Source organism: Macrobrachium nipponense, chromosome 7 (genome assembly GCF_015104395.2).
Source record: "Macrobrachium nipponense isolate FS-2020 chromosome 7, ASM1510439v2, whole genome shotgun sequence".
NCBI lineage: Eukaryota > Metazoa > Arthropoda > Malacostraca > Decapoda > Palaemonidae > Macrobrachium > Macrobrachium nipponense.
The window spans coordinates 20,912,202-20,928,474 of record NC_061109.1 but is presented as its reverse complement, the minus strand read 5'-3'; the positions used below and the strand labels follow the sequence as shown (position 1 = coordinate 20,928,474).

The 16,273-nt window shown below is 41.6% G+C and overlaps 1 protein-coding gene across 1 annotated transcript in view; it reads left to right on the top strand.

The window, feature by feature from the left end:
* The window catches only part of LOC135217120 (all-trans-retinol 13,14-reductase-like), an 83,293-nt gene that overhangs the window by 59,136 nt on the left and 7,884 nt on the right, over positions 1-16,273 (top strand). Inside the window, exons 12-13 of the mRNA XM_064252827.1 lie at positions 9,781-9,941; positions 11,031-11,181. Coding sequence (XP_064108897.1) covers positions 9,781-9,941; positions 11,031-11,181 — 312 coding nt within the window. The remainder of the gene's footprint in view (positions 1-9,780; positions 9,942-11,030; positions 11,182-16,273) is intronic.

Below are 16,273 nucleotides of genomic sequence, written 5' to 3'. Positions count from 1 at the left end.
ATGTTAAAAAAAAAAATTTATTTTAAGTTTTTTGTAAAGTTAAGTGTTAAGGTTTTGTGCCATTTGTTAATGTGTTTCGTAAAGTTTAGTCTATGTTTCCTGACATTTTTTAATGTGTTTCGTAAAGTTAAGTGTACGTACGTACAAGTTTTCTGCCGTTTGTCCTCCTCCTCTGTCACCACTTTCGGAGATAGCCTCACTCGAAAGGTAAGGTTCCACATTTTACTACATATGTATCTCGGTTCAGCCAACGCGGAACCAGAGGAATTTATTTCTGGTGATAGAAATTCATTTCTCGATGTAATGTGGTTCGGATCCCACAATAAGCTGTAGGTCCCGTTGTTAGGTAACCAATTGGTTCCTAGCCACATAAAAATATCTAATCCTTCGGGCCAGCCCTAGGAGAGCTGTTAATCAGCTCAGTGGTCTGGTAAAACTAAGATATACTTAACTTTTACTACATATGTACGTACAGTATTTCTTGTATACCATGTACACTAATACACTTTATTTACAGGTGCTATGTAGTACATATTAACAGTATGTATTAAGTTAGGTATTGAGTGGTCCAAATTGTTGTATTTCATTGTTTATTGGTCAATTTAGCTTTATTATAAAATTTACTGGGGTGTTTTTGTAAGGCTTTGAACGAATCAGGCAATTTACATGTAAAATGCGGTTCAAGATACGAAAAGCTCAGGTTACGAAGGCCGCCTCGGAACGGATTAATTTTGTATCCTGAGGTACCACTGTACCTCCATTCTCGCTTTCATGCGCCAGTCTAAAAAGTCATATAGTGCTTCCCTAAAGTTCTCATAAGGCTTTTAGCCACAACAGCAAAAATCATCCTAGATTCTTCTGGAAGCCTTTTTGTGGCTACTTCTAACAATGAGGAAGTGGTTAAGACACTAATGAGTTGGGTCCTAGCACGAAACTCTGATGCTGATGTCCCTTCTGAAATCTTTCTCATTGGAGTACCAAATTGCAGAGTTCCAATATCTAAGACGAGCTTTTTCTTATCAAAAGGAAGTTGAAGTGTTGCCCATTCTTCAGTGGAGTTCTTTGAAACTGGGATAACCGAAGCAAATGGTTTTAGTTCTGCCAATGGTTCACACTTTCTGGTTACTGCATAATTTTGAAAATGTGCCTTCACATGGTTTATGACTTGAAATGTGAAGGGGCAGAAGGCTAGTGGTACATGATGAGCAACCTGAGTTTTGTTCATGATGGAAATATAAATCCACTTTCCATTTACCTAATGAAGAGTTTCATCTACAGTTTTCAATGCCAAATTGCCAGCTAAGAGAATAGTTTATTTTTGAGATTTCTCCATGTCTGGCACAGGTAGTTTCCTTTTGAGGTTTCTCCATGTCTGGAACAGGTGGTATTAGGTGCCATTCAGTGAAAATGCTGCCCTGTCCCTAAATTCAACATGCACTTCTAATATCATGGTCTTTCTCTAACTAATAAGATACTTAGCATCCTGAAAGAAAATACACAAAGGCATCTCGCCAAGGATTATCAGGATCAGAGTAGGATTTGTAGTCTGTTAGATTTTGGTTGTAAGACTCATAACTGGGACTGGCCATTTTGTTGGTTCCAGTTGGGTTTGCACTCTACTCTTGTTTGGACAGATTTGGTTTCAACTCTCCCTCTTCTATTTCAAGATGCCAGATGCTTGCATTTTGGTGTATGCATCACTGGATGTTCAGAATCATGCAGTATGTTCATTATTTATTGCCGTTTGGCAGCAAAAGCATCTTTTGATATCACTCATTATTTCCTTACAGAACTAATACTGTAAACTGTGTATCCCTTTTGGAGGAGCTTGCGTAACCTGATTGTGTATCTACAGCTGAGCTGCAGCTGTCTGTTCCTCAGGGGGCAGAAGTTCTGGGTGAATTGCTATAGCCTTCTGAAAATGCTGCCATTCCCACTGGGTTCAGGTGGATCCTTATAACCCTTTTGGGGGAAGGATCCTGATCAGCTTCTGAAAGCTGCATGGGGGAATGACTTGCTTCTACAAGGTTTCCCCCATGGGTAATTGACATCTGTGTCCCTGGTCCTTCTGGGTTCAGCAAGGTTCTTTTGGTATCAATATCTACCTCAAAATCCGGAAACAATTCCCCTCTAACTGAGAATTCCTCTATCTCCTTCTCAGGATGAACCTGGGGAGTAGTGGTGACTAATATTACTGGGTTTTGGCCCGAATATGGATCTTCAGAGAAGGAGTTAAATATATGCTGCCAGAGTTCTGCTGGATAGATATCTTCCCCTTCCTCACCCTTGCTAAACCGTAGGACCCATTGAGACAGTCTAAAATGGGTATTGTTCATATGCGAACAAACCTTCGGTCTCAACAATAGGATAATTTTCTAGCGCCTAGCTGGATCTAGTTAAATCGCAAATGAACAGCAAGGAATCTTGTGAGATCTGGCAACGGTGCATATGTAAGTGTTTACATAATAAAAATATGGAATGTTAGTCCATATATATAAAAGATTGCTTGCAGGAATGTGATCAGACTAGAGACACTAAAGATGACGTATACAATAAGTATGTAGGCTAAGTTGACATGTCGTCATCTGTGGTCATTCATTTGTTTTGAAACAGTCCAAGCTCTCTGCTTGAGACAACTACCCCGACCTATAATTCAAACGGCCTACGTGATCTGTAGCGTGTCTCATTTGATTGTGTGTTCGTATGTAACTATGTCATCTGATAGTATGTTCATATGTTCGAACTACTGTCTGTTGTTTCATAACTTGTAACAGAGATGGTAGACAGGCAGAACAGAGTTAGCTATCGTCATTAGAAGACCTGTATCTCTTTACCTAAGCTTTATCATGTAGAGAGAAAAGAAGTAGCCATCATCATTGGCAGAAGCGATCAAGCTATCGTTATTAGAAGACTTGTACAATCATATCTGATCTTCAACATGTAAAACTTCAGAAGAATATATATATTTTTATACTTCGTGTTTTCTACAAGAACCTCCTCACCATGAGTTTAACACATCATCGTCATAAACAAGAAGATAATCCCGACTTCGTAAGTGATCTACAAACCCCAAAATACTCCATTGAAGATGGAAGTGCAATACCAACCGACTTAGCGTAAGATTATCGCAAGTCTAACATTACCTCATAGGGCGCCTTATCATACAAGGCACAAGCCCTAATATTGGTGGCAGCGGTGGGATTTTTAACACATAATCGTCATAAACAAGAAGATAATCCCGACTTCGTAAGTGATCTACAAACCCCAAAACACTCCATTGAAGATGGAAGTGCAATACCAACCGACTTAGCGTAAGATTATCGCAAGTCTAACATTACCTCATAAGGCGCCTTATCATACAAGGCACAAGCCCTAATATTGGTGGCAGTGGACCAGAAGAACTCTACAACTTCTCCGAAGAAATATCAGAATAATGAAGTATCATTTAAGAACTCTTCAACGACGACGAAAGCAGCAGATTCATCAAGCAACTTATTATCATCGTTTAGTGAGCGACTTCAGAAAACAACAAGATTCCTACGGCTGAAAAATGGTCAAGGACCACGCACCCACGCTACTGCATTCAGTCTTTTTCTTAAACGCCTGGGTGAGTCATGGTTGCCCTCTCTCGGCCTTTTACCCAATTTCATTGCCCATTTTTGCTTGTGATTCTGTGTGCGTGCTTGTATTATGGCTTCTTCTGCTCCTTCTCGGCCTCGCCAACATGAGTACCCAGGTACTCAAGGTTTCCCGTGCTCTTGTTTCCTGGCTTCTTCAGCGACAGACCCACTTACAACTTGCAGTAGGTGTCGTTCTAATGTTTGTACCATAATGAATCCCAGCCCAGAATGTCGTGCATGGCCTAGAGAGCAGTGGAAGTTATTTTATAGTAAGAGGGAGCATCGTAGAGTTTCTACCCTTCCTTCGTGAGAGGGATTTTCATCTCCTCTTCCCAATGCTTCGTCTCCTGCCACAGTCACACCCCATACTTGTGTAGTGCCTTTGTCTCCTTCCATTTCTTCCATCGATGTGTCATTGGAAGTATCAGGAGGCCCTAAGGTTGATTTATTAGGTAATGTCGCCCCCTCTTTCTTGGGAGTTAATTTAATTCCTGAGAGGGAGGAGGCTTTTTCATCAGTTTCTTTCGTTTCAGAGTCGGAGGCGTCCAAAATGGTGGCGCTCTGGGGGTCACTTGGGCTATGGAATCCACCCTCCTCGGAGGGTTTGCTGATGCACTTCTTGGATGCTCGCCTCCTCCCTCATCAGGCTACCCAAGCTCTCCCCCAACCTCCTGGCCTTGTCTTCGTTGGTAGCCTGGGTCAGCCATATTGTATTGCTCCACCAGGGACGCTTGCCACTTCTTCGAGTCAGAGAGAAGCCATGGCGTTGGTGCTGCTGGTGATGTCACGGTGTCAGCCATTTTGTATCCCTCTACCAGTGGCACCTGCCGCTAGTGACGTCACTTCCATCGATGACATCACTTCCAGTTTCCTCTGCTGTGCTGCCTCGCTCATCTGTATCATCATTGTTTGCTCCCGTGACATCATCGCTGAAGATAGGTTTGCTGCCATGTCGGCTGAGAGGACTGGAAGCAAGCATGTTGCATCACCCCCTCCTCCTGCAAAGACATTGTGTAAGGAGTCAGTGCTGTCTTCCTCTCCTTCTCCACCGCATCAACGTATCAAGTGTTGGAAGGTTAAGGACTTTGCCTTTTCTTCGTCTACATGTGAGGAACGTCACACCCGTGTTCCTTCAAGTGTTAGTGTTCCTGAGAGTGTTGGTGTTTCATCCCCTGTGCATTCTGCAGTGGCTGCTTCGTCCTCTGCATTGAGTTGCAAGTGTGTTGTAATCTTGCACATTCGTGCATATGTTGCTAATTCTTCCACTTCTCCAGCACCAGGGTCTATTCGTTGCTGTAAGGATCTCAAGGTGCCTGTGAAGAGATCGAAGATTGTGAGCGGGGAAATAGTGCAGCAGAGGTCTTTGTCTCCCCCTCCCCTTGATGCTACTCAGGGTTTGACTCAGGGGAATTCTTGTTCCATGTTGAGTGTTCAAGACGCTTCTCCTTCACACGTACATGCGCCCGCCCTGCACGTGCATGTGTTTGTGCTAAGCCTTGTATAATGAGGCCGCACTGTGAGGTTATTTAGACCTGCAAGTATCATGTGGTATACTTCCCATCCTCATCTGAGATTGCGACGATAATTTCTAAGTCAGTATCTTCTTTGGTTATAAAGGCGGAGATGTTTCAAACTCATGATGATAACTTAACTACGGTATATTTGCAAAACTACATCTCTTGAGTAGAGGCCGAGAAGGTCGTTAGGAGAACCTGATTCTAGGAGGGAAAGTAGAGTTCTAAGTTACAATGCATTTATAAAGGTATAGGAGAGCACAGCTTAGCTTAGCATACGTAACATACAGACAGACGAACATGTGAGAGGAAGTCACGTAGACGTCTGTGGGTGATAGGTCAATAGGTTCTCAAGCAAAGCACTGTGACCTGTTTGACACAACCATAGATTTGATTATCACAGGCAAATGCAAACCAGGGCGCTGCTGATTCAATACGCCAAAGCATAGCTTGCATCCTGTTTATAAACCTTTATCACACTCCTTGTTATCTCAACAGTGACCTCTTAGGTCATTAGTTTATTTATACATATGGAATATATGTATTTCTAAATGTAACCCTTACACATGTAGGTGGCCACGTATGCGAGTCATTTGTTGGGAGTGTGCGTAGTGATGTCCCTAGTGTTGTGGTTGGTTCGTCACAGGAGTTGGCGCTTGGATCCAGCCCAGACAGGTTGGTTGGTGTTTCGGGGTGTTTGGCTGCTGGCTCTTCTGCTGGTTTACACAAAGAAGGCGCGTTGGATAAGCCTGCACATTCTTCTCGTCGTCGGTCTCCATTGCCAGAACAGGAGGAGGGAGACATGCAAGAGTTTTTGTCTTCCTTTACCGAAGTTGTTGATCCCATTCGTGGGTTCAACAATTTGGAGAGTAGGACTCAGGCTCAGTTATTTATCACTCCTTCCAGCTTGGAAGCCTTGCTTGGGGCTATGCAAGATCCCAAGTCGTTGTTTCAACTTCCCTTATTGGGGCATGTCCAGTTGGTATTGCATAAGGTAAACGTCTCTGTTTCTGATGATGACGGATCTCTTTGCTCAAGAGGTTCTTCCAAGTTGCTTCCTCCGCCACTCACGAGGCATAGGAAGTACTATGCTACAAACTCTGCCTACTTAATGTCACGTCATCTTAACCCACACGTCATTTGTCTGAAGCCAGGGTTGACTTTGGAGCAGGTGAGGTCGATGACTCCGTCCTTGTCTCGACAGGATGTCTCAGCTTTGGAGTCTATGGCAGCCTCCATGTTGCAGACAGTTTCTTGGCTGGACTTCTGGTCGACAGTCATTGCCAAGATAGCTTCTGACAAGTCCCCAGAGGGGTTGGTGAGTGCTTCTTCTCTTGCCAGTTTGTTGCAGTCTGGGGGCAAGGCGTTCTTGTATCTTGCACATCTTGGCCTCAATTTATGGGCTAACCTTCTCCTGATCAGAAGAGATGAGGCTTTGTCCAGGATAGAAAGATCAGTTGACCCTGTTGTCCTTGTTGGCATTGAGAAATGGGAACTTTTAGAATCTCAGTTTATGTTCCCTTGGACTGAGCTGGAGGACACGATAGACTGTTGCCGGGCTGACACGAAGGACAGGTTAGTGCACCAGGCTGTGTCAAAGTCAGAGTCTCGTCTCGGAGACATCCAGCCCCTCCTCCCCCTCCTGCTCAGAAGCAGGCACGGAGATCGTCGCCTGGTAGTTTTTCTAGGAGTTCGGTTTCGGCAGGGCCTTCCTGTTTGTCCCAGTCTAGGTAAGAGGACCAACGTCCCTTTCGCTCCCGCTCTTTCAAGTCGAGAAGTGGCCCCAGGGGCAAAAGTAAGGGGGGTCGGCGATAGGTTAGGCTCCTCTCCCTCTCCTGTGCCATGGGTGGGTGGGTGCCTGGCAGGCCAGTGAGCCAAGTGGCAGAGTTATGGGGCACAGAAGTAGGTAGTAGATGTCCTTCGGGTGGGGTATCTACTGCTATCAAACTTCTCTCCCCCGCTCTGACAAGCCTCTGCTCAGGCAGGTGTATCCCCAGATTCTCAAAGTTCTTGGCTCTCTAGGAGGAAGTGCAGAAGATGCTGGACAAGGATGCAATAGAGGAAGTGGTGCGTCTGTCTCCGGGGTTTTACAGTCACATCTTCTTGGTGCCAAGGCATCAGGAGGTTGGAGACCTGTGATCGACTTATCCATCTTGAATCATTTCATCAGGAAAACGAGTTTCAAGATGGAGACTGCTTGATCAGTGTTGGCAGCTGTAAGGGAAAGCAACTTCATGCTGTCAATAGATTTGAATGACGCATATTTCCAGATCCCTATTCATCCGTCATCCAGAAAGTTCCTTTGCTTCTCTCCCGGAAACAAGTTCTTTGAGTTCAAAGTCCTATGCTTCGGGCTGACCACAGCCCCTCAGGTGTTCATAAGGGTCTTCTCTCTGGAGCTGAACTATTGGGTAGGCCCCAAGCCAGTTTAGGATGCCTATACTTCCCTCCAAGTATAAGTCTATCCTATTGTTAAGACCAAAGCTTTGTTCGCATAGGAACAAATGACCAATTTTCTAGGACAATTTGTATTTTTCATAGCTACAAACCTGAGGTCTTAACATTGTACTGCCCACCTCTAGCCGCCCCTCTATCTTCTTAAAGACAACCTTGGTTTGGAAAAGACTGAATGCTGTAGTGTGGGTGCATGGTCCTTGACCAGTTTTCACCTGATATACACACGCATTGCCAGATCTCACAAGATTCCTTGCTTTTCATCTGTGATTTAGCTGGATCCCTTAAATACAGAAGCCACTAGGGACTGGGGCGTCAAATGTCTTTTTGCTGTTTCTGATACTAGTCCCTGCTGTACAATTGACCCCTCATAAAATAATGGTTAAATTTCAACAAGAAACTCGGTTACTATATAGCGACTGTAATTTCCATATACTATATCTATGTTAACTCAAACCTTTTGAGGTTTAAATTAACTTTGAAGCCTTGTTTCTGTCTATATTACTTAAACTTAGCCCTTATGGATTGGTTATGTTTAAGTTTTAATTTTAATTATAACAACACCCAATATCATTCAATTAGTTTTATGACTAACCCAATTTTACCAACCTAAGCAACTTTTCCATAAGATTTAGTTTAGTATCACTGATATAATCTACTATTACCGAATCTGGTTTCTACATATTACTGAAAAAAAATTTAATATGTAGCCTTATCGCTAGTTAGGCATCGTAATCGAGTTACCATCTGTTAAGCCCAGTGATTTTTGACATTTTTAATAAATGGTTTCTAAACATATTTTTTAGGCTCGGATACAAAGTCATAGCAAACAGACATTTTTGCTAAGCCTTGAATATTTTTAGTGTGTTGTATTACGGATAACTTGCCTATATAGCACCAACATATTAATAGTACTAACCTTCATGGTAGGTTACTTTACCTTATAAGTAAATTAACACTTGCTCTAAGCCTAACTTAGAGTATCTAATTAGAATTAAAATTTCAACACTCAATTTTACATGTTATTTAAAAAACCACCACTAAAAATGTAGCCCCAAGTTTAGACTACTAGCCCATTTGGCACATGTTGTCAATTTTCTATGGTCTTAGGGTACGTATTCTAGGCTGACAATTCAAACTAATAATGTGTTAGTAAGTGTTTACTACTTAACCGTAGGAATGACTTAGCTTGTTTTATTTTGGTCATGCTAAATACCTGTTTATCTACTAGGCACTTATCACCGAAATATTAGGTCACTCCTTAGGGTTATCTGAATCACTTTTAAGATATATAATCTTAGGTTACAGTCTACTGATAATAGCTATCTTAGTTTAAAATAATTTGTCCTAAATCGACCAGGCTAATAGCTCATGTAGGCTAATGCCTAGGAAATTGTAGACGCCACTATCTGAAAAGATTAACTAAATTAATAATGCATCATGGAGTAGTTTTTTTGTCAAACAAACTTCCAAAAAGAATGACAACATTTGTTCAAAACAATTCTCTCTTTCATGAAGAAGGCTAGCATGGATCGTGCATCGCGCCAACCACGTGCTCTACAAACACAGGAAGGCCAAACAATAAGTTTCCATATTCACAACAAAATTTTGTTCTACAGTTTTTACCCTAAATGTTTCCACTAATTCTTAAAAATAAGAACTTAACATTCAACATGCTGAGATTCCATGATTCCAGGAGAACGATCTCGAAGAAAAAAATTTCTCAATACAGAGGAGCACTGGCTGAATAGACCTACATCTGCTTTGACGAGAGGAATAATGGATCTTGGTATTTTAACCGGCCCGATCATAAAACAAGATGGCTAATGCACATGCGCAATAGTCACTTCTACAGGTTTTGACGTAAGAAACTGAGTACAGCTTCGCTGAAGACAAGATAAAATGTCTTCTTGTCTTTGAGTCCTAATATTATATACTCTATCACTTGTCATAGTCTTTATCATTATGGGATAATACCGACTACAAGACCAGGCTAAAAGATATTTCTTTGATATTAGTCTGATCACCATGGGGTGCTGGCACACACCATGGAGGAGGGTAAATCCTTTGAGGACGAAATAGCGACTACGCTATAATAAATAATAATAGTAATGATAATTATTATTATTAGTATTATTTCTTCAGTAACCAGAGGCATTGTTCTAAATCTAGTTATTTGTTTCCAATTGCAGGCAAAACAACAATGGCTCTAGTAACATTTCTTCCATATGAATGGTTCTCAGACTGGGAAAATGAACGTGTCAATAAAAGAGGGGATGAGTATGAAAGCATCAAGAATGTTTTTGGTTATAAAGCTATAGACCAGGCATGCAAACTATTCCCATCTATTAAGGTAGGTTTTATAGCAACATTTTTTTCCTCATTATGCAAATTGTGAAAGTGAGCATTGCTTTTAATGCTGACAAAATGGAGTTAATTGTTTGGATGTCTTGTGTATTGTTTAAAGTAAAACTTTGTGTATTACTTAACTGAATATGGCAAGTTGGAAAAATTATAGCTACAACCTCAAGGTTATCCCAGGAGTGCACAAAGACATTCACCTTCCATGTTGCTGGATGGAGTAGAGCTTAAAAATAAATTGGTAGCAGTCTTGGTTGGGTTATGAAGTGGGGTATTGTTGGAGTCCTCCACAATTGCCATGGTGCCTTGCAGATTTTTAAGCACTGTGACTATATGCAAACTTAATTGATAAATCCAGATCAGGCAAAAATGAATGCAATTTAAACTAATATTAAAGGTTGCCAATAAAAACAAGAAATATATTAGACTGCCAAGAGCAGAATAAAAAAAACTGTTCAGTGCCAGTTTAAAAAAAAATGTAAAATAATGTCAGCAAGAGAGATAAAGCAACATAAGAAAAATTACAAATTTTTAATTAATTTGTATTTTTCATAGCTAATAAAAGCAGGTTTAACATTAGGATAAAGCATCTGGCACCAGCTGAAAACCAGGAGCTACCTACTCTAACCATTCAAAAACATTTTGCTTAATGAAAGTAAAAATAACTAGATTATATATGACAAAAGAGAAAACTTGTTCAGTACTGAAATATCAGTAAGCTGCAATCTATTGAAAGATGACAAATACTACCTGCAGAACACTTCCCTCTTTGGAGCACACTGAAACAGTGAGTAATGATTATTAACTTTATTATTTTGATAATTACCAGTGAAGTAAAAAGAAAAAAAAAGTTGGACTTGTTGAAGATTGAGCTGAAAAAGCAGTAACTTACAACATTGAATATGGTCTCTAGGGAATGAACCTGTGATAGCACAAATAATTGAAGAATAAGCCAGTTTATTAGTTCTTGTTTAGGGTGAAAAATATATTCTGTTTCTGAGTAAGTTGGTACTCAAAAGCTTTATGATAAAATAGTTTATTTTTCCATATTTTTTAACTAATATTTTTTTTTATTTGTCAGGATCATATTGATTATGTATCAGTTGGAACACCTGTGACAAACAAACATTACCTTGCTGCACCAAAAGGGGAAATTTATGGACTAGACCACACTTCTGAAAGATTCTCATTGTGGAATAATGCACTGTTAAGGCCTAAGACTGATATACCAGGTGAGCCATTTGAGGATATATTTAAACATTAAACTTGTCTCACACCGTTTTTTATTTTGCATGACCATGCATTTCTAGCGGAGTTAAAAAAAATTTCTTAATTGACCACTTAACTTCAGTACAGTATGTTCTTAACAAATCATCTGCTAATCACTTCAACGGTGCTGGGATACTCACCTACATGGTTTGGTTCATGTACATAACTTTGAACAGCATATGTATGTTTTTTCAGTGACAAGATACATGTATGCTTTGTAAAGTGATTCTTGAAAAAAATGTTCACAGCTTGAAGGAAATGCAGTACACTGGTAAACACTTATTTCCAATTTTAATTAATTCTTTATTAAAAATAGTAATTTTTTGTCAAATTAATACTGTAAAGTAAATTAATAAATAAAAATACAGAAATTCGGTTCGGTGGCTAAAAAGCAATTTTTAACATTTTTGTTTGTCGTTAAGAAGATGCGGTACACAGAATTGCGCCTCTTTATGGAAAACGAAACTTGGGAAGCGTAGCATGTCTTTCCCAGATGATTTCATGCAAGGCACGCTATTGGCCAGTAGAGGAAACAGTAACCAATCAGAGCACACTGATCAGTATCCTGGCCGCTAATTGGCTGTCCGACTGCAGGATCTCTTTCAAGCAGCATTTAGTGTCCCACCATCCCATGTTGTGTCCAGTTCACTTCTACACATCCGTACACGACATAGCTTTGCATCCTTATCTATGTCGATAGTGATTTTTTTGGATTTTTTGGGGTAACATTGTGAATTTGTTTAAGCCCTACGATGCCATCCAAACGTTCTGCACCTTCTAAGGCTTCTGTCAGTGAACCCAAGAGTCGTATGAAGATGCTTACTATAGCCGAGAAGATTAAACTCCTCAACTTGCTGAAGGAAGGGAGAAGCTATGCGGATGTAGGCCGCCATTAAGGCATCAACAAATCTACTGTTCGCTACATCAAGAAGGACGAGAAGAACATAAGGAAAATGTCAATTGCTACTGTTAATACAACGACAAAAAGGATGGTAACTTCCCACACTTCCCACAATAAGACCATTGTAAGGATGGAGTTTGCATTAGCTGTTCAAATTAGTGACTGCAGAAAAAGCATAGCACTGGATACCAACACCTTACGCGAGAAGGCCAGGTAGCTCTACAACAGGTTTACAGATGGTGGTGACGATGACCCATGGCATCAACCAAACCAACCAAATTTAATGCCAGCATGGGCTGCTTTGATAAATTTCAGAAGAGTTCAACCTTAAAAGTGTCCCTGCATGGAGAAGCAGCCTCTGCTGACAAACCAGCCATTGATGAATATGTAAACAAGACATTCCAGGCAATTATGGATGAAGGGGGTTATTCACGTGAACAAGTATTCAATATGAATGAGACTGGTCTCTTCTGGAAACGTATGCCATTGCAAACTTTCATTATGAAGGAAGAGGCCAGAGCCCCTGGATTCAAGGGTTACCATGATCGTCTCACACTTATAATGTGGTGTAATGCTGCTGGTTTTATGATAAAGCCAGTGCTGCTTTACAAGTCCAAAAACCCACGGCCCTCAAAAACAAAGATAAGAACTTACTGCCAGTGCATTGGATGCATAATCAAAAGGCCCGGATAACGAAAGCACTGACATCCGACTGGTTTCATCAGCACTTCATCCCTGAAGTCAAGGTTTAAATTGCTGAAAAAGGCCTTGATTTTAAAGTACTTCTTCTGATGGACAATGCTGGAGGGCACACAATCGACCTGTCGTAGTAGGGCATACAGGTTGAATTCTTACCACCTAACACAACATCGCTGATTCAGCCTATAGATCAAGGCATTATTCAAGCCTTTAAGGCGCTGTACACGCGAAATTCCCAGCAACACCTGGTTGAATCTATGGATGCGGATGACAACTTCTCACTGAAGGAGTACTGGCATTGGTACACTATTGCAACGTGCCTCCATAATATCCAGAAGGCTATTAAGGAGATGAAGAAAGAAACACTTAATGCTTGCTGGAAGAAATTGTGGCCAGAAGCGGTCAATGATTACAAAGGATTCTCTCCTGAGGAAATCCACAACACAGCAGTTGGTAAGGCAGTGGGCCTGGCGAAATTGCTCAGAGGAGAGGGCTTCACTGATATGACTAGTGACGACGTGAATGACCTGGTTGAGGCCCACTCAGATCTGTTAATGGATGCAGATCTGACGGAGATGACGAAGTCAGCAAGTGAGGACAAAGAAGAGGAACATGAGGATCCAGGAGAAGAGGAGGAGGTTGGCCTAACACTAGAACGCCTCTCAACTCTAGCAAGAATGGCAAAAGAACTCCAATCAATGGCTGAAGATTGGGACCCACAGATGATTCGTTTGTTGCAGTTCCGAAATGCAATCGATGATGCCATGCAGGTGTATAAGAACATCCTTACACAGAAGGAAAAAACAGGGTCAGCAACTGCTGATCACTATGTTCCTCACCCATAGAAAGAAAAAAAACAATGGTACTCCTACAGTGGAGATGGAACTTACGACGCTGGACGACGATATTGCACCACCTGATGAAGAGGTGCTTTCAGAAGAGCTGGAGTAATGCTCTTCTTTGCTGTGCAGTACATTTACCTCATCATCGTCATCATCTACATATGTACAGTACTGCACAGCTAGTCATATCATCATCATCATCTTTAATCAAGTTTACGTATCTTTACTGGTGAGTATTCCGATTTTAATTTTTTTATTTTACGTAAAGCATGTTTCTACAGTAAAAGGAAGTTTTACATAGGAGCGTTGGGAGGGTTTACTGTATAATTGTTGAGTAGGTTTCATTAAAGATCTACAGTGGTGAGTGTTCTGTTTTTATTTTTTTCTTTTATGTAAAGCATGTAAAAGTAATTTTTAGTTTTGAAAATTGATTAAGAGTGTATAAAGGGTTTAATATATAAGACTGTTTGGAGGGTTTATAATTGTGGGAGAGTTTACAAAAGCTTAATTTATAAAGATAAAAAAGAATAAGAAAAATTGTGAAAAAAATATACTGTAGATTTCTATATCTACTTTGCGGTTTTTCGGCTATCGCAGGGGTGCCTGGAACCTAACACCTGCGATAGCTGAGGGATTACTGTAGTTCTTATTGTTTTGTAGAGATCCTGACATTTTGATAACATGTAACCTTTGTCTGCGATTATTAGTATCTAAACAAATAACTCAATATGACACCATCTTCTCATGACCTGCCTATCTGTCTCTCTCCCTCACTTCCATCATCTGTTCTACTCAAAAGATTATATAATGAACTTCAAGCAATTTTGTAATTTACAAAGGGATTCTTATCTTTTACCTTGTTCATACACGAACAAACCTTCTATCTTAACAACATAACAATTTTCTAGTGCCTAGCTGGATCCAGTTAAACAATCAGAGATTGAAAAGCAAGGAATCTGTGAGATCTGGCAACGCATGCATATATTGGGTGAAAACTGGTCAAAGACCGCACACCCATGCTATTGCGTTTAGTCTTTTTCTTAACTGCCTGGGTGAGAGTCACGGTTGCTTAATCTCTGCCATCCCAGGAGTTTGCCCATTTTCACTCTTATGCTTGTCTTTGTGTGTTATTATGGCTTCCTCTGCGCCTTCTCGGCCTCGCCAACGTATGTGCCCTGGGGACTCAAGGTTTCCTGTGTATTAGTTTCCTGGCTTCTTCAGCTACTGACCCCCATTTCATATGCACTAGGTGTTGTACTAATTTTTGTACTACGTATAACGAATCCCTGCCGGAATGTTGTGAGTGGCCTAAATCACTGTGGAATTTATTTATAGTAAGAGGGAGCATCGTAGAGTTTCGACTCTTCCTTCGTAGGAAGGGTTTACATCACCTCGCCCAGATGCTTCGTCTTCTTCCTCAGTCACACCCCATGATGCTAGAGTTTGTGTACCTGTGTCTCCTTCCTTGTCTTTCATCAATTCGTCGTTGGCTGATTTAATGTGAAATGTCACCCCCTCTCCCTCGGGGGTTAATTTGCTTCCTGAGAGGGAGGAGACAAGTTCATCAGTTTCATCTTTTTCAGGAACAGAGGCATCCAAAATGGAGGAGCTATGGGCGTTGCTTGGTCTATGGGGTTCACCCTCCTTGGAGGGTTTGATGACACATTTCATGGATGCTCACCCCCCCTCAGGCCTTCCCAGCTCTACCTCCTCCCCCTGGCCTTCTCTATGTTGGTACCAGCCTGCAGTCAGCCCTTTTGTAGCGCGCTGACTGAGTATCATCTTATCGCTCCACCAGTGAGGCCTGCCGCTAGCTAGGGTCAGGGGGGAGGCTGTGACGTGTCTCTCAGCTCCGTTGGTGACATCACTCCCAGTTCCATCAGTAACGTCACTCCCAGTTTCTTCAGTGGTGTCACTCCCTGCTAAGTTGGTGTCGTCAGTTGGGACTGCTGTGCTGCCCCGCTCCTCTGTGCCATCATTGTTTGCTCCAGTGACATCATTGTTTGCTCCAGTGACGTCATTGTTTGCTCCAGTGACGTCATTGCTGCCAGCCAGGATGTATCCTCTTCCATCCATGTCGTCTGTGCCCTCTCTTGTGGATCTGTTCAAGGCTTTATGTCATGCAGTTCTTAAGAGATTGGACTCTGTTTTGGAGGATAGGTTTGCTGCCTTCTCTGCTGGGAAGGCTGTAAGCAAACGTGTTGCGTCGCCTCCCCCCTCTCCTGACAAGAAAGAGCGCTGTCTTCCTCCTCTCCATTGCCTCCATCTCCAACACATCAGCATATCAAGTGTTGGAGGGTTAAGGACTTTATTTCCTTGTCAATGAGAGAAGAGCAGCATATCCATGTTCCTTAGAGTGTTAGTGTTTCCTTTCCTTTCCCTGTGCAATCTGCTGTTGCTGTGTCATCCTCTTCTTTGGGACACATGCGTGTTGCAGCCTTGCACACACATGTGCATGTTGGTGCTTTGTCTGCTGCTTCTGCTCAAGTGCCTATTCATCATTGTAAGGATCTTAAGGTGCCTGTGAAAAGATCGAAGGTTGTAAATACGGAAGTGGTTCAGCCAGGGGGTGTTTGCTTTCCCCTCCCGACGATGCTGTTCGTAGTTCGACTC